This window comes from Rattus norvegicus, chromosome 9, assembly GCF_036323735.1.
Source record: "Rattus norvegicus strain BN/NHsdMcwi chromosome 9, GRCr8, whole genome shotgun sequence".
NCBI classification, from domain to species: Eukaryota; Metazoa; Chordata; class Mammalia; order Rodentia; family Muridae; genus Rattus; species Rattus norvegicus.
This window is the reverse complement of record NC_086027.1, coordinates 98941322-98962160: the sequence shown is the minus strand read 5'-3', so window position 1 is coordinate 98962160 and position 20839 is coordinate 98941322. Positions and strand designations below refer to the sequence as shown.

Below are 20839 nucleotides of genomic sequence, written 5' to 3'. Positions count from 1 at the left end.
GGAAAGGGGGCAGGAGGAGCAGGAAGGAAAAGGAGGAAGGGAGGGAGGGAGGAAGGAAGAAAAGAGGAAGAAGAGGAGGAGGAGGGAAGGAAGGAGGAAGAAGAGGAGGAGGAAGAGGAGGAGGGGGAGAAAACAAATCGCCTGGCCCTTATTTGAAGATGGGACCCTCTTACAATACTCCCAGCTTTAAATTCTGGGGTCTGACGAGCCATGCCCCCCAATCTCAAGACCTCCACATGTTAATCCCCAGAGCCCATGTGGTCCTAACCCTCGTGTTTTTCCGGCTTGCCCTCAGTTGTCTTCCTTTGCTCAGAGCCCTTGCCTCACTCCTTGATACACCGACCCGACCCCCAGAAGACACAGAGGGAAGAGAACAGGCACCAGACAGACCAACTGCCTTTCCATGTGTGAAGAGGCAGAAGAGACACAGAGGGAGGTGTGAGCAATGAGAGATAAATCTTGGCTCAGGTTGGGGAGAGTGAGGTGCACTAGCTGGGCTCACCCAGGAAGAGGGGTGCCCCTCACATCCCTGAACAGGACGGAAGCCAACTTCTGCCTGAATCCCTTCAGAGTCAAACCACATTCACCAAGTCACAAAGTGAGCTCCTTTTCTCTCTGCAAGGTGGAGCCTCAGGACCATGGGACTTATAAGACAGCTCCCAGGAGTAGAGTCAAGTTCTCTTCAGAGAACAGAACCTCATTCCACAACAAGGAAGCCAAAGCTTGAAAGGAAAGCCAGTTCCCAGATCATGGCTTCCCATCCACTCTGTTCACCCTGCACCTCTGGCCACATACCCACTTGCCACACCAGAGGTGACAGCCGCTTGGGACATCAGGGGGCCTGAACTCTATGGCTCAGCCAGACACTTACTGGAGTCTTTCTTCTTCTCGCCTCCTGAGGTCGAAGTCCCGCTGAACCACTGCCCAAACATGTTCGGCCTCCTCGTCTGTGAGCTTGGAAAGGTCCAGCTTTCTCCCCATCTCTGCGCCTCCTCCAGGCCACCCTGGAAAGTCACAGGGCCACAGCTGATCAACCCCAGAGAGCCCCTGGGATACCCAGTAAGTCACAAAGGGAGATTAGCAAAAACACCCACGTGTATGCATTGGGCCAGGTGGTTTTCTTAAACCTACAAATACCTGTCTGGGAGCTAGGGCCATTTAATAAATTTCACACAGTTAAATGAATGGAAGTAGGGATGTGAGAAGTTAGTTCTTGCCCCCACCGCCCTCCAGGGTATGCGTACAGCTCACTTTCCTGCTGTAAAAAGAGTGCCTTGTTGCATTTGCTCGTAAAAGAGAAAATCGTGTCTAAACCCACTCCAGCTCTGAGTCCCAAGGGCCATTGCCCATGACCTTCAGAGCGACAGGCCCGGATTCAGAGAGCAAGGGTGCTTCGGAGACTGGCTCCGTGGGTAGGCATGATGGCTAATCTCCACTGTCAATGTGACTGGATTTAGAATTATCTAGGTGATATGCCTCTGGGTGTATCTTTAGGAGGTTTGTCTGAGAAGGAAGGACCCATCCTGAGTGTGAACAACACCATCCCACAGGCTAGGGTCCCTGGCTGAAGAAAAAGGGTAGAAGAGAAAGAGCAGAGAACCAGCATTCATCTCTCTCTGCTTCATGCCGGTGGAGTTCATGTGACCGGCCCCCTCATGCTCCTGCCACCATACTTGTCACCCGTGTCCTTTGTGTGACAAAGAGCAATCTTTCCCTCCTTAGGTTACCTTTGCCAAGGGTCTTGTCATGGCTACCAGGAAAGTAGCAACCACCATAGGCAAGGTTCGAGATGATCCCTCACTGTCTGAAAGGTCTACAGTCTTCTTGGGTGGGGGCTTCCTGCTTAGGGCTGTCACATGGTAGAAAGACCCTGGGGACATTATACTAGCATGATGTCAAATGTGCTTGCTCCAAGAATATTCTTGCAAGGCTCAGCCTCCTCAAGCAGTTTCTGTGCATGTTTGAGTGGATCCGTGGCTGGTCCGAGGATCCCTGTGGGTGGCAATACTGCGGGGGTGGATGGGGTGGGGGGATATTTATTCCCTTCGTAGTCACTAACAGCTTTGATCTGTATGCTCTTACAGTGAGCAGTGGATGTGAGGCAGGCCAGTGAAAGTCGTGATGTAGATGAGCAGAGAAAGATAGGCTCTCTTATTGAGTTTTTGTACAGAGATGTCACATGGTTCTCATAGGGCATATCTATGTGACACTATATCTGGGTATAAAACTAAAGGCATCATTGACAATGGTTGACTATCCCTCAGGTATCTTCCCTGAGAACATGGCATAGCACCACCTCCCAATGGAGGATTTTTCTCAACACAGTGGGCTCTATTCTTTTGCTGGTCACTCCTTTCTGAAGTTTCTTCATCCTTCTTAGTGGTCACTGAGGTTATGTTACTTTTAAGCTCCCCGTGGACAGTAAAGCTGTTTGACCCTGGTACATAGGTCCTTTCTATGCTCGTCAATGTTTGCAGCAGGTCATGCAGGGAGGCTGATGGGTGACTCCTACTCCAGCTAGCTCCAGAAACCATATGGTTCTAGGAACGACAGAGTTTAGATGCTAGAAAGACCTGCTTTGGGTGACTGCAAGTTGACTAGCACTGAGAGACCTCAGCAGTCTTTTTTGGGGATTTGACTTAATTTCTTGGGAACATGGAGAAGGGGACCAGCCAGGTGCTCTCATGAGGAGCCTAGAAAGGACCTATGTACCAGGGTCAAACAGAGTTACTGACCTTAGGGAGCTTAACTGTAACACAATCTCACTGACCACTAGGGATGAAGAAACTTCAGAAGGGTGGAAGTAGGGAGGGACCAGCAAAGGAATAGCGCCCACTGTGTGGTGAGAGAAGTCCTCCATTGGGAGGTGGTGCTGTGCCATGTTCTCAGTGGAGATACCTGAGGGAAAGGCCTCCACTGTCAATACATTCCTACGAATCTGGAAGTCTCTAACTTGCTTTCAAATCCCGAGATTCGCCCTCTACAGCCACCAGTTAGAAGCAGTCAGTACGAACATTTGAGAAGAACAAGCTCTGTGTCAGAGAAGCACTTTACTTTGGCCACACAGAGGTTAACTGTGGCCCCTAGCCTCGGAACTCATTAGCTCCGGGAAGGAGGATCTCTGCTTGGAGGTTAACCTCGGTTACGTAGTGGGACCACATCGCAAGAACAATTTCAAAACTAAGAACAAGAAATGTTGTGATGATTAATCTTCCTTGTCAGACCTGACTGGATTCGGGACCACCTAGGAGATACAACTCTGCATTTCTGTGAACGAGTTTTCAGAGAGGTTTAATGGAGAAAGGAAGACTCACCCTGAACGTGGGGAGCACCATCCCATGGGCTGGGGTCATTAAAAGGAGAAACTGAACGGAGTGCCAGCACGCATCTGCTTCCTGACTGAGGGTGCAGTGTGACCAGCTGCCTCACACTCCTGCTGCCACGGCCCGCGTCACAAACCACCACCCCGCTTTCCCCACCTTGACTGCATCCTAAAACTGTGGGCGAAAGTAAACCCTTCCTTCAGTGGCTTCTGTCAGGTATTTTTCTTTTCCACAGCAAGAAGAAAAGTGAGTAATAACAGGGTAATAGCAGTAAGTTAATAACTTCCAGGCAGATGCTATTAAAGTGAATTTCCAGAGTCCACCACTGCCAACCAGCATAGCCCCCAACCCTGTGCCTTCAAATCGGTGAGAGGTAACTTCTCGATATTGTTTCACTTGCCCCTTAATAGTCCCAACCTCTGGCACAGATTTTGAGGAATGCACTCAGAGGGTGCCTCGGGGGTGGGCAAGAAAGTATCACAGGACAAGTGCACTCTCTGGGCTGTCCCCTCAGGACACGTGGTGTCTGGCTTCTAAAGAACAGAACAAGACGTTCTTATTTGGTGGGTGACTGGGGCTCATTCATCCCGAATTCTCATCGTTTTAGAGCAAGTGTCTTACGGGTCACTCAAGCGCTATTCTTGGAGCAGACAAGCAGCGTGACCCTCAGCTGAGGGCTCTCACCCTCTCGCCCCCTGAAGTAGAAATCGAAGTCCATGGGCGCTTAAATCTTCAGTGTAAAGGAAAAGCCAAAGGAGAAACCACCTCTTGTCTTATCCTCAGAGTTTGACTTGACTAATAATTTTTAAAATTTATTTTTAAAATTTTTAAAAATTTATTAAGTTTTTAAATTATTAGCTTTTGAGGTTCGTCTACAAACTAACAGGCTTCATCAAGGCACCCTCATGAATATTTTGTCATTCTACAGATGAAGAATAATGCTCAGTGGCATTTTGAGGACACGCTGATGGCTTCACTGCCCAGCTCAGTCCAGCATAGGGTGTGCTCAGTTGAAGTGGGTTTGAAAGGGTAGCCCCTTGTCCGGGCATGGTCTGCAGCTCCCACCAAGCCAGTGCTCCTAGGTCATCCCTTACTTGCTCCTCACCAATGGCTCTGCTCTTGTACGTCTGTACTTATAACACAGTTGTAAGTGCAAAGGGCAGGGCATGTGCCAGACCGCTGGAAGGCTCAGGGCTGCCCCGAGTCTGGCCATGCAGGGGGGATGGGTACTTGTTGGGCAGGGTGATGCCTCCAGGCTCTGGCTGTTCCTTGTCTGTGCTGATAACCCAGTCACGAGCTTCCTGAGCCCCCAAGCACTCTCAAGTTCTCTTTGCTCCACTGCTTAGCTTTAATCCTGTTTCAAACCGCTGAGGTGCCAGCTGTCCCCATTACTTAATGATTACCATGGGGAGCGGGGAGGCATCGGAATGAGTGGCCAGCAGGAAGGAGAGAGGAGAGCTAAGAGGGAACCACCCAGACCTGGCTGCAGGGTTTCAAGCGAGTGCTGCCTTTATGTATTAAAGGCTTGAATGATCACTTTGGCCTCGCTGGAGGGAAACTTGTAGATAAAGACCTGGTTTATCTGCTTCTGGGGCCACCTATCCCAGAACCAGGTGCATCTGTGACCGTGAGCAAACAAACCGGGAAACAACTCATCGATGGCAGCCGACTCGGGCAGGCAGGTCCTGCTGATAAAGGTGTTAACAGGGGTGCCAGCTATGACTCCTTTGGAGCTGTCTCCAGAGCTTCTGGGTGTGTGTGTGTGTGTGTGTGTGTGTGTGTGTGTGTGTGTGTGTGTCTTACACCAAGGGGGTACTGGGGCCTCCAGACTCTAGGAGAGGGATGAGCATACCGCCACTCAGAAGCACCCCCCCACCCCCCACAGAAGTGCCAGGTGCCACCACGAAAGGCTTCTACAAGTCAGGCTGCCTGGCAGCACTTCCAGCTTGATTCTCATTGGTTCTGGGGGAGCCACACTTATCCATGGCTATCGGTTCTGATCTACATGCCGAGCTTCTACTCCAGGCCACGGCAAGACCTGAACCAAGGGCAGCTACAGAGTCTGCAGCTGGGCTTCCAAACCAGTTCGAGCCTAGGCAGCTTGGATCCAGACAGGTCCCTCCTGCTCTCAAGATCTCTGTGTCCCTGTCTCTACTGTGAGAGGTCGGGGCCCATGGGTAATCCTGCCACTGTCAGCTGGCATATGCTGAGTTGTTCCCCAGTCTGTTTACTCACAGCCATGGATGTGCCAGGTTCTGGGACGGGTGGCACTAGAAGCAGATAAGCCAATCTTTATCGACAAAGGTCTCCGGTCATCTCTAACCCAGTATGATGCTGGCATCTTAGACTTAAGAGGCACCACGGTGGTAGGGGGCAGTGTATATACATGTCAGGGATGTGTGTGTCTTCTTTCAAAAGTCGCTTTTGAAAAGAACAAGACAGTGAGCCCCTAAAAGCTGCTTTAACTGTACGGCCAGGACACATGGCCGTCCTGCATCAACTCTGAGGGGAGGGAAAATTATCACAAGCCTGTAGGCTTTGGGATCCTCTTTGCCCCTTCCTGACCTCACCTCTCTCAGCAGCTTTTCAGGGTCACTAGTGCTTCAGGAAAGCCAGTTTCTCGTGCGTGTGCTGGGTCCGGGTTCTCAGTGGGTACCGACCTTGGAGATGGGACACTGATCCCCCATCCTGCCTGGTGCTGATTTGATTCTAAGAAGTGACACCTTGGAGACTTGGGAATGGTGGTGGTGGTGGTGGTGATGTGGGGGTGGGGCGTGGGGTGTGATGCTCCTGGCCAGGAAAGCTGTTTGGTGTGTCTCAGTAAGGCCCTGTAATCAATTGGGGGATGGGTGGGTGTCAAATGACAAACATCTGGGCCAGGGAGCCATCAGGCCCAGGGGTGCAACAACCTCACTGCCCTGCTACCCCTGGTCTTTAGCCCATCCCTTTTCCCAAGACGTATGTCCTGGGAACTAGGGGAGTCTTGAACCCTCATTATCACTCAAAGCCCTCAGAAGTCCGCCCAGCATAAAAACATAACAGACAACCGAGTCTTCCTAGATCTGTGAGACTCAGCTCCCTCACAGGCTTGGACACAGTGGGGTGACAACCGAGGTGCCAACAGCCCACCCACCTTCTCACATTCTCATAATAAGGAGGAGGGCCCAGGGAAACGATGGTCCAACTAAAAATGATTCCACTAAGTCTGGTGCTTTCAGAGGTCTGGAGGAGGGCAGGTGCCTCCTTCGTGCACCAAGACTAGCTGGGCAGCCAGGAGGAAGTTTCTGTACAAATAACCTCTCACCCTGGGCTCCAGTCCAAGTCTCCAGTGGGCACCAGCTCTTAGCTCTAAGGAAGCTTTTGATTAAAACCAACCATTTAGCCCCAAATGAGCTCCCCAGTGGTTTAGCCCACTGTGACTGAGGCATCCAGAAGAAGCCCGGAGTTGGGGGTTCAGTGTCGCTACACCCTCCCGGGAACCAGATTCCCTCTCCTGGGAGCTCTGCAAGTCCCAGGTCTTTGGTGCACTCACCAGCCTCTCTCCTGGGATTGCTCAGCCTCTGGCTCTGGCTCTGTGAGTCCTGGCCTCTGCTCCTTTCTCTTAGGTCGTGAGAGAGAAACCCCAGGCACTGAGGCCAGTGTCCAGTCAGGGAGCACTGAGCTAGACAGAGCTGAGTGCAGGGATCCAGTCAGCTGTGGCACCAGTCCTGCCCAGCTTGCGGCTCAGATCACGTGGGCTACTCCTGTCCCGCCCAGCTCCGGGTTCACCGTGCACCCCAGGGTGCCTGGACAGGCCAAGAGCGGAGCAGACACCGGTGGCCCTCCTGAAAGGCGCTGAAGTGGGTGTGGAGGACAAAGCCTCCTTGTCCTGAGCGGGTTGAGAGCTGCACACACCTCGGATTTGTGCGCTCAGTTCCCTCACTGAGCTCTGGTCCCCCTTAGGAGGAACCTGTTGGCAAACCACACCCTCCGGGAACGCGGTACCTCCTCGAATACCCATTTTAACTCATTACTTAGACAGCTTCACAGAGAAACTGAGGATCAGAAAAGCGCCCTACCCAAAGTCACCAACTAGTCAGTGAGACTGCAAGCCCAAGGTTTCCAGTCGCGAGTCCTCCAGGGCCTCAGATGGATTCCCAAGCATCCCCCACCCCCAAATGAGCAGCCTGGCCAGGGCTTTCACTACTGAAAAAAGCTCGGAAGTTCTGTGGTCTGATAACTCTCCACCCAGAGATCTGCCCGGACGTTGAAAGAACCATACCTCGCCCAATGCGCCAGCGTACGAGAATCTTAACCCTGTTACAAAAGCACACTTAGCCAAGTGTGTGCTAGTTCACACACAAAATCCCAACGCTTGGGAGGCAGAAGCAGGAAGATTGCTGAAATTTTCAGACCAACCTGTGCTAGTATTGAGTTCCAGCCAGGCCAGCCTGAGCTACAGAGAGAGCCCTCTACTCTTTAGGGATGAGTTTTACAACTCAGTTCTGGCATCTGCAAAATAGAGACAGGGACATAAGTAATAAATAGCTCCAGGGAGGACAGAGTGATAGTAGCATTTATTCCCCATCAGCAGAAGAGGAAAGGGAGCCTTAGAAGGCATGCATTAGGTCATCTGCAGATGTGTGTGTGTGTGTGTGTGTGTGTGTGTGTGTGTGTATGACTGAATATGTGATTGTGTGTGTGTTTATGTGTGTTTACATATGACTGAGTACATGATTGTGTGTATGCATATGACTGAGTATGTGATTCTGTGTGCCTGCATGACTGAGTATGTGATTGTGTGTGTGTGTGTGTGTGTGCATATGACTATGTGATTGTGTGTGTGCATATGACTGATTATGTGATTGTGTGTATGTGTATGTGTGTATATGACTGAATATGTGACTGTGTGTGTGTGTGTGACTGTGTGTGTGTGATTAAGCAGCTGTCTGACTTGGGGTTCCTGGGAGAAGCATGACTTTTTGGCTGCCTCACCCTGGGCAGGCTGCCTGCCTCCCTCAGGTTCACTGCTCTCCGGCACCTGTGTTAGTAATAAAGTCAACGCAGTCAGTTGTTTTGGACTCAATCCTCACAGTCCAGCGTGGAGTCCGTCACATGGTGAGCTTCTGACAAAAACTCACTAAGGCCAGCAGAAATTTGTTGCATCCTGTCTGAGGACATAGGCCTTGTACTTCATGGTTGCTTGATGTCTACTGGTGGACAGATTCTTTTTGTAAAGATAATTTCTCCACAGATATCATTGTAGCTACTAATGTCAACATTGTGTATTGAGTGTGATTTATATGGTACAGATATGATTGCACCTCCACTAATATACTCAGAACAATTATCCCCAGAATAAAAACGAAGTGTGGAATTTCAATTTGAGTCAAAGAGTATATAGAATTTGGAAGCAATTTTAAAATTGGGGAAGTAATCTCAAAGTTATAGAAAGTTGTGAGTGTGACACAAAGGACTCCCCGTTTCCCTCAGGCACTTGTGGGGGACTTACGGATGGACATGTGCCAGTGTGTACTGAGCCAGGATGACCTTCTACAGAACTGAAATTCAATCAGTGAAACTTGACACTTTTGGGAGCTTTTGCCTTTTGTAGACTTCCTGACTCCATGACATTCTCACGGACATGCCAAAGGGTCTGGTCCAGAATCAGTCGTGCTAGCAGCCATCACCCATGTACATATATGTATGTGTACTTTGATGTATGCTAGTGTGGTACAAACATGTATGTGTATATGAGTGTGCATGAGGAGGCCAAGAATGTACACTTTTCTATCACTCTCCACCATATTCCCACGAGACAGCAACTTTTACTGACCCAGAACCTAGGCTGATATCCAGCAAGCTTAGACACACACACACACACAGACATACACACACACACAGACACCCGTGCACACACACACACAGACACACACACACACACACAAGATACATACACACACACACGCACGCACACATACACACACACACTAGATACATACACACACACCCGCACATACACACCCGCACACCCGCACACACACATACACTAGATAGATACACACACACCGCACACACACACACACACACACACACGGATATAATATATATAAGTATGTATATTGTATGTAAATGATGAATGGACACATCCCTCCCCACAAAGAATTTATTTATTGCAAACAGGAAGAAAGGGGTTTGACCACAGAGAAGCCTAGAATGACAGAGTCTTCATGCAGGAGTCAAAATGAGCATTGTAATGGGACAAGTTGAATCACTCTCTATGTCTATATTATAGGGTGTGATTCAATTTGTATATGATTTAACATACACATACATGTTTATTACACAAGGTCTCTCTATGTAGTCCTAGATGGCCTGGAACTCGTTGTGTAGAGCAGTCTGGCCTCTGAACTCACAGACATTCACCTGCTTCTGCCTCCCAAGTGATGCGATTAAACTGTGTGCCACCAAGTGATGTCTTTAAATTGTGCTACCATGCTGGGGATTTGGACTCAGGCCCTCAGGCTTGCTCTGCAAGTGATGCTACCCACTGAGCCATCTCTCTATCCCCACTGTCTCTTAATATTAGGATAGAATTTCCTTCTCAGATTTTCCCTGGCTTCTGGGTTATATAATGTGTAAATTGTATTGGTTGTTCATTTTGTAGATTGTCCCTAATTTTGGATTTGCCTGGCATTGCTTGTAATTTGGAAGGAGCTGTCGGAAGGAACCTTTCAGAGGCAAGGCTGGCTTCTCTCTGGTGCCTGTCAGGTGGTGTGTAGTTAGACTTCTCTCAGTACTCTGGTTCTGGGGATGTTAGGCAGTAGGGCCTAGCAGAGGAGGAAGTGGGGCCCCAGGTGTGGGCCTCTGCTCTCAGTCTATAAGGTGGACGGCTTTAAAACATTTTCCCCACCACAGTGATCGGCCTCCTGGAGCGATGGAGTCCAACCGTGCAGTCAACCTGGAACTTTGAGTCACACTGAATTGTCTTAAGTTACTTAAGTCACAATGACAGATTTCACTAACACAGACTTTGCGGCAGTTATCATAAATGTGTTTCACAAACCCATCTCATAAAATATCCCAACAGCCAATTTTTAAATCACCATCCATTAATTTTACATCATCCATTAATCCCTAAAGTCAGGAGGCTGGAGTGGCACCATTAGCCGTGCCATCTTGGGGGAGAATTTCAACATAGCCTGTGCCTTATTTGTGCTGTTTATATAGTGGAAGTCTCGGCCTTTGCCTAGGAGGCAAGGCCCAGCATAGAATAGCACCATGTAGTACACACCAATGACCATGTCCCTTCTGGACTAGTGAGTCCTGATTCCATGCAGGGGAGGGACACAGCCGGTCGAGAATCTGTGTGTTTCCCTCTCCCTTAAGGGAGGATACACGAGATACCTTCTGTTCGGTGAAGGTGAGGGAGAGACCTCCCAATGCCAGTGTCCCTTCAGTAGCAGAAAGTTCTTTGATATTCTGTGTGTTTACATTTTTTTGACCTGGAATACAGATGGTGGGGGTGAGGTAGGGGTGTGGGGTGTGGTGGGAATGTGGGCAGGTCTGGAGCTGCCTAGAGTGTTGCCTGGCAACTCGGAGGAGACAAGTGAGAGACTCCCCTAGGAGAAAGAAGGTGGAAAGACAGGCTCGAACCCCTACAATATCACTGATCTATCAGTGCACACTCTTATCCTAGACCCCTTGCTACGGGAACAATATTTACAGCCTGTGTAAGCCACTGTCGGATGGGTTCCATGTTGTGAAACATGGCGGCTCCGTGAGGATGGGAAGGAGGAAGGGAATCTGTGTGTTCCCTCGGGGTCTCGCAACTTGCAAGTACAGTGGACTCCAAAGCAATCCCCTGTGAAGACAGAACTTCCTGACGCTTCCTGCGCTTTAAGACACAAGGGGTTCATATTTTCTTTTATTGAAAGTATTGTTTCGATCTTCCTGCCTCAACCTTCCCAAGGCTGGAATTGCAGATTCCCCTAACTTGCTTTGGTCTTCTAATTGCTGTGTACCAGGAGATGAGGGTCTGGGACACCCTGCAGGGCTGGTTCCGCCATTCCTAGGTGGCTATAGGGACAGGCTCCTTTGACATCCCTTCCTGGCAGCGTGCTCCAGGGATAATAGGGAGGGGATTCTCCCGGCCAGCCTCTGGGACCCAGTCCTGTACAGGATGAAAGCAGTGTCCTGCTGTGACTCCTTCACACCGAGAGGGGGCGACAGAACCACAGCTGGTGGACCTGGGCGCAGTACCAAACCAACACCCGCAAGAGCGGGCGGTCACCTGTCATACTCAGCTGAGCTAGACCGTTCAGTCTCCCTGCATTTAATTCAGGGACCCCTTTGCAGGCCCCGACACCGTTTTTCCCCAATGAGGGTGGAGTTTAGCTTCTCGCTCTCTGCCTCCCTCATCTCCCAGGATCCCCTTATTCGTGCCCCCCTCCTTCCCAGCCTGGCTTCCCTCGAAGCGTCTTGGGGTACTGCCAGCCATTGTGACTCACGCAGTCCGAAGGGCAGGGCTGCTGCGGCTTCTGTGCAGGGCATCCGCCCTGTCTGTCCCCACGGCGGTGGCCCGGAGCCCACCCAAGAGGGTGGGGGAAGACACTGAGGTTCAGGCCACCCACTCCTGGGGCACTGTTGCCTTTTGTTAGAAGACCTTCATCGGGGAACCCAGCTCCACCACCCTGTGGCCTGTCCTCTCTGCCCATACTTCAAAAGCAGAACCATTACGAGCCACAACTGGGTTACTAGTTTGGGACCCCTATGCACAGTTTTCATCCACACACTTCTTAATGCTCAATTTTGTTCTCCTCCCTCTTCTTTCCTTCTATCCCCTTTCTCCCTCCCCCCCCTCCTTTCGTCTCTCCCTCCCTCCTCTTTCTCCTCCTCCCAATACTAAATTAAATAACGTAACTACACTCCTGGTGCCCTGGTCTTGGTTGTCGGCCAGGCGTGGGGACTGTTGCAGAGCCTGGGAACTGGCCCCACTCCAGTTTTCTTGGGGAGTCCCTTGGTAGGGGTGGAATGCTGGGATTTCCCACCACCAGGATTCCTAGCTCTTTGCCTATCTAGACTCTAGGACCTCTAGGTCTGCAGGGACCCACCCACATACAGCCTCCTGGGACCTAAGGTCAGGAAAACCCCCATCTCACCGGACTCCAGCCGGGCTCTGGACCCTGGGAAAGTCCTGCCCCCTACAGGTCAGCCTTTGGGGCATCACTTCTGGCAACATTGTGTCAGGTAGGACATCACCGTGAGAGGGCTGATGTCGGGATAGGTGCAGTGGGCTGTGTGTGGGAGGGGAGGGGCAGGTGTTTTCCAGCAGGAGGAGGGGTAGAGTGTGGGGTGGGGCCTAGATTGCCATCCCTAGGAGGCAATAAGAGATTATGCGAAGGATTATGTGGCTTTGGGACAGCCCAGGAGCCACCATGGCTTTGGAGATGTTCTTTCTGAGTATCGCGTGTTGAAGAGTACACATTGGTAATACTCCTCTGGGCTGCTCACGCCTATAGGGGCTTTCCAGTGAGCACTTATGTCTGGGTCTGAGGTCTGGAAGGTCCAGCCTTCCTTCTGGATGCTCTGGGGTTTTTCTCCTTTTCTAGTATCCAGCTTGATGTAGCGGATAGAGTCAGGCCCTCATGGAAATGAGCACCCTGGGTGGGGGGAGCGGGTTGGTGGGTGGAGCCAAGACCATTCAATGTTTACCTCCTGGGGACCTGGGTCTGTGCATCCCAGCTACAGCCTGAGATGGAGACAGGGTAAAAGAGTGGCCAGGTTCTCCTGACAAAGGCGTGGTGGAGTTAAGCCGAGAAAGAGAGGGCATCCCTCCATCTGGTCACAGCAAAATCCACCTACCTTAAGGCCGGAAAAACAGAGGATGTGGCTTCAGGACTGTAGTTCTGAGGCTGCCACTACAGAGTTTGAGGCACACTGCATCCATACCTAGTTCCTATCAAACCCCCCACCCCCCAATAAGTCCTTTTTGGTCCTCACTGGCTGAGCGCAGTGAGAAGACAGGGAGGCCAAGGATGGTGGTGTTGGTACTGCCTGCAAACAGTTGGTGTCAGGGAGACAGAAGAGAGTAGAGAAGAGTTCTGACTCCAGGAACACCCGGGCCTTGGATTTCTTGGGCCTTTGGGGCTTCACGTCCTCCTGATTAGGAAGCAGCAGACAGTGTTAACTGTCCTGGCAGGAGTGTGGATATTCCAGAGAGACATTCGAGCCCCTCCACCAGACTGTTAAAACAGAACCCCACAAAATAAAAGTTTTCTTGGGAATCTCATGCTAGGTAAAGCAAAAGGCTGGGATCCCAGTGCCAGCCAGAGGAGGACCTCGTGTCCTAGGAAGAGATTTCAGTTTGAACAATTACTCAGGCCACCTTCTGGGACACTGAAGCCCAGATGATGACTGCCCACCTTGATGGAGATGGCTTAGTTATGCGTGCTTCTCGATGTCTGCTTAAACCTACATCTCATGCCAGCAGCACCTCAAAGCTGGACTTTCAGGGGCCAGTACACCTCTTTATCTCTTCATCTTTCCTAGTGTGGCCATACTGAGTGAGTCTTTCTTTCTGCCATACATTCTTTTTTTCGGAGCTGGGGACCGAACCCAAGGCCTTGCGTTTGCTAGGCAAGCGCTCTACCACTGAGCTAAATCCCCAACCCCTTTGCCATACATTCTTAAGTGTCTCTTTAAATAGCCAATTGATGAGAAGTGGTGGAGCCCGGCTTGCTAGGGCTGCCAGGGCTCAGCCTTGGGCCCTGAAAGCTCCAGAGTGTAGCAATGGTGTGAACAGCCGTCAACTTTGCCCCAGGCTACCTACCCCACAGGCCGTGTGGGCTCTTGGCATTTGGGGGGAAGAAGGTGAGTCTAAGGGGATTTTCAGCACCACAGAGTTACAGTCTCGGCACCCGTGTCTGGCCTCCGCCATGGCTATTGAGTAAGTGTAGAGAGTCCTGAGCCTCTGTGGTTACTCCTAAGTCAGGTGGGTTCTGGGTGGCACAGCTGTAGACCCAGCAGTTATTAATCCTAGGAGAAGGGCCTCCTCTTCAGCCGTGGAAAAGGGACCTTGAACTCTGGGAGATGGTGTGCGTTTAAAGGGCAGCAGTACCTAGGACCTCTAGTGGGGGATGCTAGCCACCTTGGTGTCATGCCAAACCCATCCTCTGCACTGCAGCCCCAGCTGAGAGTTGCTTCCCTCCTGGTGGTGATGCTAACACTGACTTCTGATGACATGGAGATGCTATAAGCCTTATATCATTTGAGGCTCCGCACTAGGCATCCATTCTGTGACTCAAACCAGTCTCTAAAACTACAGCGGTGCTTCTGATATCCTTACTGGACTGACAGAGGAGGGCCTGAGGCTCATGGAGGTGGAGACTTTACAAAGGGGCCATGGACAGTGCATGGTGAAGAGGGGTTCCATCCGGGCTAGTCTGAGGCAAGCAAGGCTTAAAGGCCACCAGGCTACTGAGGTCTCCGAGTGGCTGGAGGCCATTGATTTAGTGATGCTGACCTAGGCTCTTGGGTGGAGTCACCTGAACTCCTTCAGACACCAGAAGTCCTTTGGATCTCTAATATTTCTGCCTTCTGAGATGCCATTTCTTCTCTTGGCCCAGGCAAGGATATGCATTTCACTTCTGTTCTCTTCCTGCAGCCAAACATCCCCCTCACCTCACCAGATACCTGCTTATCCCCAGGGGAAGTTGGCCAGGAGAGCCAGGGCTCTAGGGTCAACAACCCTGGAGCGCCCCCCCCCCCCTTACAGGTTTCCTGGTGCACACCTTTACTGACAGGTTTCCCCAAGCAGGATGGATGGTTTCTTCAGGCGTCTGGTGCCCTCTTCTGTCTGGTTTAGGTTACTGCAGGACTCTAAGGGCCCAAGGGACCTAAGGTGACATGCAATGGATAGTAGCAAATTAATGCAGAGTTGGCCATGTCTGCTAGTGAAACTTTCACGGTGGAGCTAGGTGTCCAGCCCCTAGCTATCACCGTCCAGCTAGGTGATAGCCCTGCTTAGCCTCCTGTGGTAAGTGGGAATCCCACTGAGGTCTCTTGTTTCTCTCAAGATTTGACACCCCCTTCCTGTTGTTTTCCAACACGGCTGGGTTCTGGGCCAGCCGTTGTTACCTTCTTGATGCTACCTTGCGCTTCATCTTCAAAAGCGTGATGGAAGAGAAGTTGCTCCCTTATAAATGAGCAGGTTACAATGTTAGGGGTTAGGGCCACAGGAATCAAGATGCTGAGCTTGATGTCAGGATAGACAGGTCATGATTCCATTCAGAAAGTGAAAAGTTTACAGAGTGTCCAGGCTACTTTTATGCCAGCTTGACACAAACTAAAGTCATCTGAGAGGAGGGAACACCAGTTAGGAAGATGGTCTCCAGAAGATCTGGGCTGTAGGCAAGCTTACAAGGCAATTTCTTAATTGGTGATTGATTAGGGAGAGCCCCGCCTACTGTTGACGAGGAGCCCATTGTTGATTTCATCCCTGGGCTGGTGGTCCTGGGCTCTCTAAGAAAGCAAGCTGAACAAGCCATGAGGAGCAAGCCAGTAAGCAGCACCCCTCCATGACCTCTGCATCAGCTCCTGCCTCCAGGTTCCTGCCCTGCGTGAGCTTTTGGTAACAAACCATTTTATACGGAACTGTGAGCAAAACAAACCATCTCCTCCCAAATTGTTTTTGGTCATGGTGTTTCATCACAGCGATAGTAACCCTGGCTAAGACAAGGAGGTTTGTAGAGCTGCCTGGACTACGAACGGGAAAGAATTAAGGCGCTGTGGCGGTATAGTTCCTTGAAGGATCTTTGTGACTGATCTGGGTCTTAACTCAGGTGGCGAACATATGAATTACACCTGCAATAAAACCGCTAAGAACTCGACACGTGTGTGCATGCACACACGCACACATAGACACACAGGTACACAAACACCCAGACACACACATACACACGAGGGGAGGGCAAGAGATGCACACAGAGATACCTAGACATACGGATACCCAGTCCCTCTCTCTCTGTCTCTCTCTCTGTCTCTGTCTCTCTGTCTCTCTCTGTCTCTCTGTCTCTCTCTCTCTGTCTCTGTCTCTCTGTCTCTCTCTCTCTCTCTCACATACACAGAGCTGTGTATTATGTAAGACATTGCCATTTAGAGAAGCTTTTCTGCTATTTACCACACACGAGTTTACAATTATCTCAAAGTAGAAAGCTAAAATGTCAAAGAGCTAAAATGTAAGGGGGTTCTGAGAGAAATGAAGCTTGTGCACAGTTGTTTGTGGAAACCCAGCAAGAGACTGTGTACAAGTTAGTAGATAAACATGGTGTCGTGTATGTTTACCACAGAGTTTGTTTTGCAATAGAAACTGAGGGCTTGCAGAGCAGAGGAGTGAGCCCCACCGTGTGAAGGAGACACAAGGCTTCATAGAGAATGGTTCCGTGCATGGGTTTCCAGAGAGGCAAATCTGATTCACAGTTTAGATACATGGCTGCCTGGGGTCAGGGTCAAGAATGACTGCCACAGAAGTGCAAGCATCTCTTAGGCTGAGGGAAGCGCCTTGCCCCTTGCTGCGGTGGTGGCTGTGTGTTTTAAGGCATTTGCTAGGCTCACATGCAGGAGGGTCAGGATTCACTGAGCTAGACATTCGAACAAGCGCCTCTTGCTGTATATGAATAATATCCACTTGGGAAGAAGAGTTTATCCAAAATCCAAGTGGGAGGTTTTGCTTAGCGCTGGAGCAGGTAACGGATGGTAATTTTATAGGAAACTTTCCCATGTTCCGTGGACGACCGCTGGAGATTTATTGCTTCAAGTATTTCTCTGTCCCGTGTAGATAATTTAACTCATCCCAGCTGGGCCCTAACAAGCTCATCCGCTGTGGTCTCGTGCGGCTCATCAGCTATTTAAAAATGTCCACAGCCAAGAGACTTCTGGCGCTGAAATTATATACATCAGTATCCCGGGGCGAGCCCCCAACCCCCTTCTTGTTCATTTCTCACTCACACGAAGTTCCTTCAGGATAGAATCAAGATGTGTGTGACTTAAGCTCCTTCTTCCCCCCAGGGAGGAGTCTGCTAAGGCGGATATGGCGGAACACCACTTAGATCTTTCTTCCAAAAGAACATGCTGGAAAGCTGGAGGCGGGAGTTGGCTGGCAGCCTCTGCTTCATCACCCTCAGTATCTTTTGTGGTGTGCGAGCCTTAGCCTCTTTCTCAGGCAGCTCCATAATAGTACTTCTCTGGAAACACTGGGACCAGACAGAGTCTGGTGGCTTCGGCCCAGTGCCCCTCCTCCGTAGGGCTGCTTGCATATCTCATACGCGGCCTGAGGCTCTCTTTCCAGGGTCAGACTCCATGCTACCAGAAGCCCTCTCTCCCTACACCAGCTCTCTTTTCTTCTCTTCTGGGCTCTGCCCACTACACATCTCTACCAGAGTTATCTACCTTTGCTGGGCTTCCCAAATGACCAAAACCATTTGCCTGTTAGATACTCTTTGTAGCCAAGTCTGAATGGAACAATAAAACATGACCCAGAAGGTCACCTGGAGGCCCAGGATGCAGAGGTGTTTCCACAGGGTGTGGAAGGAGATGATATCTAAGGGAGGGGAGAAGAGAGAGGAGGGAAGAACAGAAAGACAGATACACGTGCATAAGAGATAGGGGTAGAGAATGTGAGAGGAAAGGGAGAGAGAGAGAGGGAGAGGGAGAGGGAGAGTCAGACAGAGTCTTCTTCATTGGTCTTCCCCAGACCTCCTCCAATGCCTGTGTGTCCGAGCCACCCAGAAGCTAGAAGACAATGGTTTGGGAATGGTTACTGTTCACTGCCAGGCATGGGAAGGGAAGCCCAGATGTAAATCTAAGTGAATCCCAGGGATCAGGACATTTCCCAGTTTCTCATCCTGCTAATCGACTCGAACCTCCCAGGATACTGCATGAGGTTGGTGGCAAGCAGTCAAGAGGGAGTCATGAATAGAGAAAATGCTGTGCAATGCCCACACTGAATCCAGCAGAGCAGAGGGGGTGCTCCTTCCTCGGTAGCTCTCTTCCCTCTGCTCTGTGCTTGAACATTTTCATGATAAACATCCCAAACCGGGGGTGGGGGTGGAATGGGAACTCCAAACCTTTAGCTAGAATGCTCCTCTGTAGGAGGACACCGGCAGGATTCTGCCTGCCTCACTTCTTCCCAGAACACAACCAAACAGCCTCCTCTTTATCCCTGCAGTCAGCAGTCGGGATGATGGGACCCCCGCCACCCCAGCCTACAGCATCCAGCTCCTTCTGCCATCTTGGTGGAGATGGAGGCTTATGTCCGTGGCAGGCTTTCATTCATGATTTGCCATCTGTGGCCTATCCTGTCTTACAGCTCCTGAGGGAGCCTCTCAAGTTTAAACGTCTGACCCTGGGTATGGTGACACGTCCAGCTACTTGGGTTGGTTGAAGTAGGAGGACCGTTGAGCCCAAAAGTTTAAGGACCATCTGGGAACATAATGAGACCCTGGAGAGAGGCAGGGGGTGGTGGTGGTGGAGGAGCTGCGGGGGGAGGAGAGAAGGAGAGGGGTAGGAGGAGGGGAGAAACACTCCACAACATACACATGTCCTGTGTTTGTTTATTCATTTATTTATTTAATTTTATTTAGCATGGCAGGCTTAGGGCGTTGTGACTTCCTTGCTGTGGTTGGGTGACCATGACCTAGCTCACAGTGCCCTCCACATGGTCCTGCAGCCTCTACTGCTGCTCCCCACTGGTTTCTGGAAACATCTGGACTTGGAAGGGTGAGCTCAGCCACTTACCTCGAGAGCTCTGGCTATCTCACAGCTGTTTTTTTCAGGACAGGCTAACCCATGACTCATTCTGCTGTTTGCCTTATCTGAAGGCCCGATCTATTTGCTTATAAACTTTGACTTGGATTCCTCAGAAGCAGAGTCCTATGCTGCATGTTCTCTTGGGAGCGGTTGCAAAGCTAAGCACTTGGATTGCTCAGCAAAGCTTCCTGCGACACAGAATCAAATGTCCTATGCCTACAACCTCAAAGACTGAATGCATTTCTTCTGCTGTCTTAGTTAGGATTTCAATGCTGTGAAGAGACATCCTGACCACAGCAAAGGGAACCATTTCATTGGGGCTGTCTTACAGTTAGGAGGTTTAGTTCATTATCATGGCAGGAAGCACGGCAGTGTGTAGTCAGACATGGTGCTGGAGGAGCAGTGGAGAGCTCTACATCCACACTGGTAGGCAGAAGGAAGAAAGACTGTGAGCGATTAAGCTTGGCTTGAGTTTCTGAGAACCTAAAGGCCAACCCCCAAGTGACGTACTTCCTCCAACAAGGCCACACCTCCTGTGGGGCTATGGCAGCCATTTTTATTCAGATCTCCCTAAGTTCCATTACAGCGCTGACTCACTGGTACTTAGGTTGATTACCAGAGGTACCAATCCTGTTTCATTGCCTGGTCTCTCCTTCCCCAAAGCACCCCACCTGCCTTCCAACAATCCCAGGCCACACGTTCTGCTGAGCCAAGCTGTCTTCTAAGAGACATGGGTATACTCGGAGCAGGAAGCATGTCCTTTACTCTGTCTACCTCTTCAGGAACTTCCGGGCCGTTGCTCTTCCTGTCTCAGCTCTTCAGCACCTTCTTGGACTCGGTACCTCCCTGGGCTGCTTAAGCTTGCTCAGGCTGCTTGTAGATTGTACGGACGTTCCACAATCAGCTAAACTCAGAGGCATGCATCCATAGGTGGGTATGTGGTATGAGGCACGTACACGATGGAAGTGAGAGGCATGGCTGAAGCTATGGCACCTCCTTGTCCCATAAGGTTTGGGCTGCTGTGTCATTGACTATTATGGTTTCTCCCCTCAGTTAACCCAATCATACCATTCCAACGGAGGCAAGCATCGGAATCTGTCATCGGACTGTGTTCTTCATTCCGTGGTCTAGAAAACTGAGTGGGAGTGGGGAGGGAACAAAGAAAGGACACACACACACACACACACACACACACACACACACACACGAGCATGCGCGCGAAGTCTGGGTCTAGGTAGGCTGCACAAATCTGACAGAGCAACAACAATGAGGCAGCAACCTGGAACCTCCTTGTTTATTATGTACAGCACATGGGGAAGGAGTTAGCCATTCTCAGTAGGAGGTGCAATTTCAGGCTGTATACTCCCATGGAGGAGGAAGCTGACATTGCTAGCTTTTGCACACACTAGTCAGTCAATCATTTATAAACACTTAGACCAGAGGAAGACTTCAGCAATTCTTGAGCTCAACCCATATGGCTTTGCTGATCACCCATGGGTCTGAGACATCAGGTGTTTAACATGTCCACGCCCATTTCAGCAATACACACTCACTCTGGCTCCCTTGGCTTCCCTGGCAGACATTGACCAGGCACCTACCTATAGCCTGGCACCCACTTTATCTTTTCTGATCAGGAGAACACTGAGGAAGATGATTTTATAGATGAGAAAAGTAGTATTCAGGGACACATGACGAAGGCCCATGGCTGGGAAGTGGAGTCAGTGCCCATA

At 50.5% G+C, this 20839-nt stretch overlaps 1 protein-coding gene across 4 annotated transcripts in view; it reads right to left on the bottom strand.

The window, feature by feature from the left end:
* Positions 1–7125, bottom strand: part of Mlph (melanophilin) — a 35531-nt gene extending 28406 nt beyond the window's left edge. Inside the window, exons 1-2 of one of the 4 annotated variants that reach the window (XM_063267316.1) lie at positions 6856–7125; positions 872–1004 (exon numbers count right to left, since the gene is read on the bottom strand). In XM_063267316.1, coding sequence (XP_063123386.1) covers positions 872–981 — 110 coding nt within the window. In that variant the 5' untranslated portion in view covers positions 982–1004; positions 6856–7125. The remainder of the gene's footprint in view (positions 1–871; positions 1005–6855) is intronic. The other 3 variants (XM_063267315.1, XM_006245404.5, NM_001012135.1) reach the window with 3 other exon arrangements.
* Between the last annotated feature and the right edge of the window lie 13714 nt (positions 7126–20839).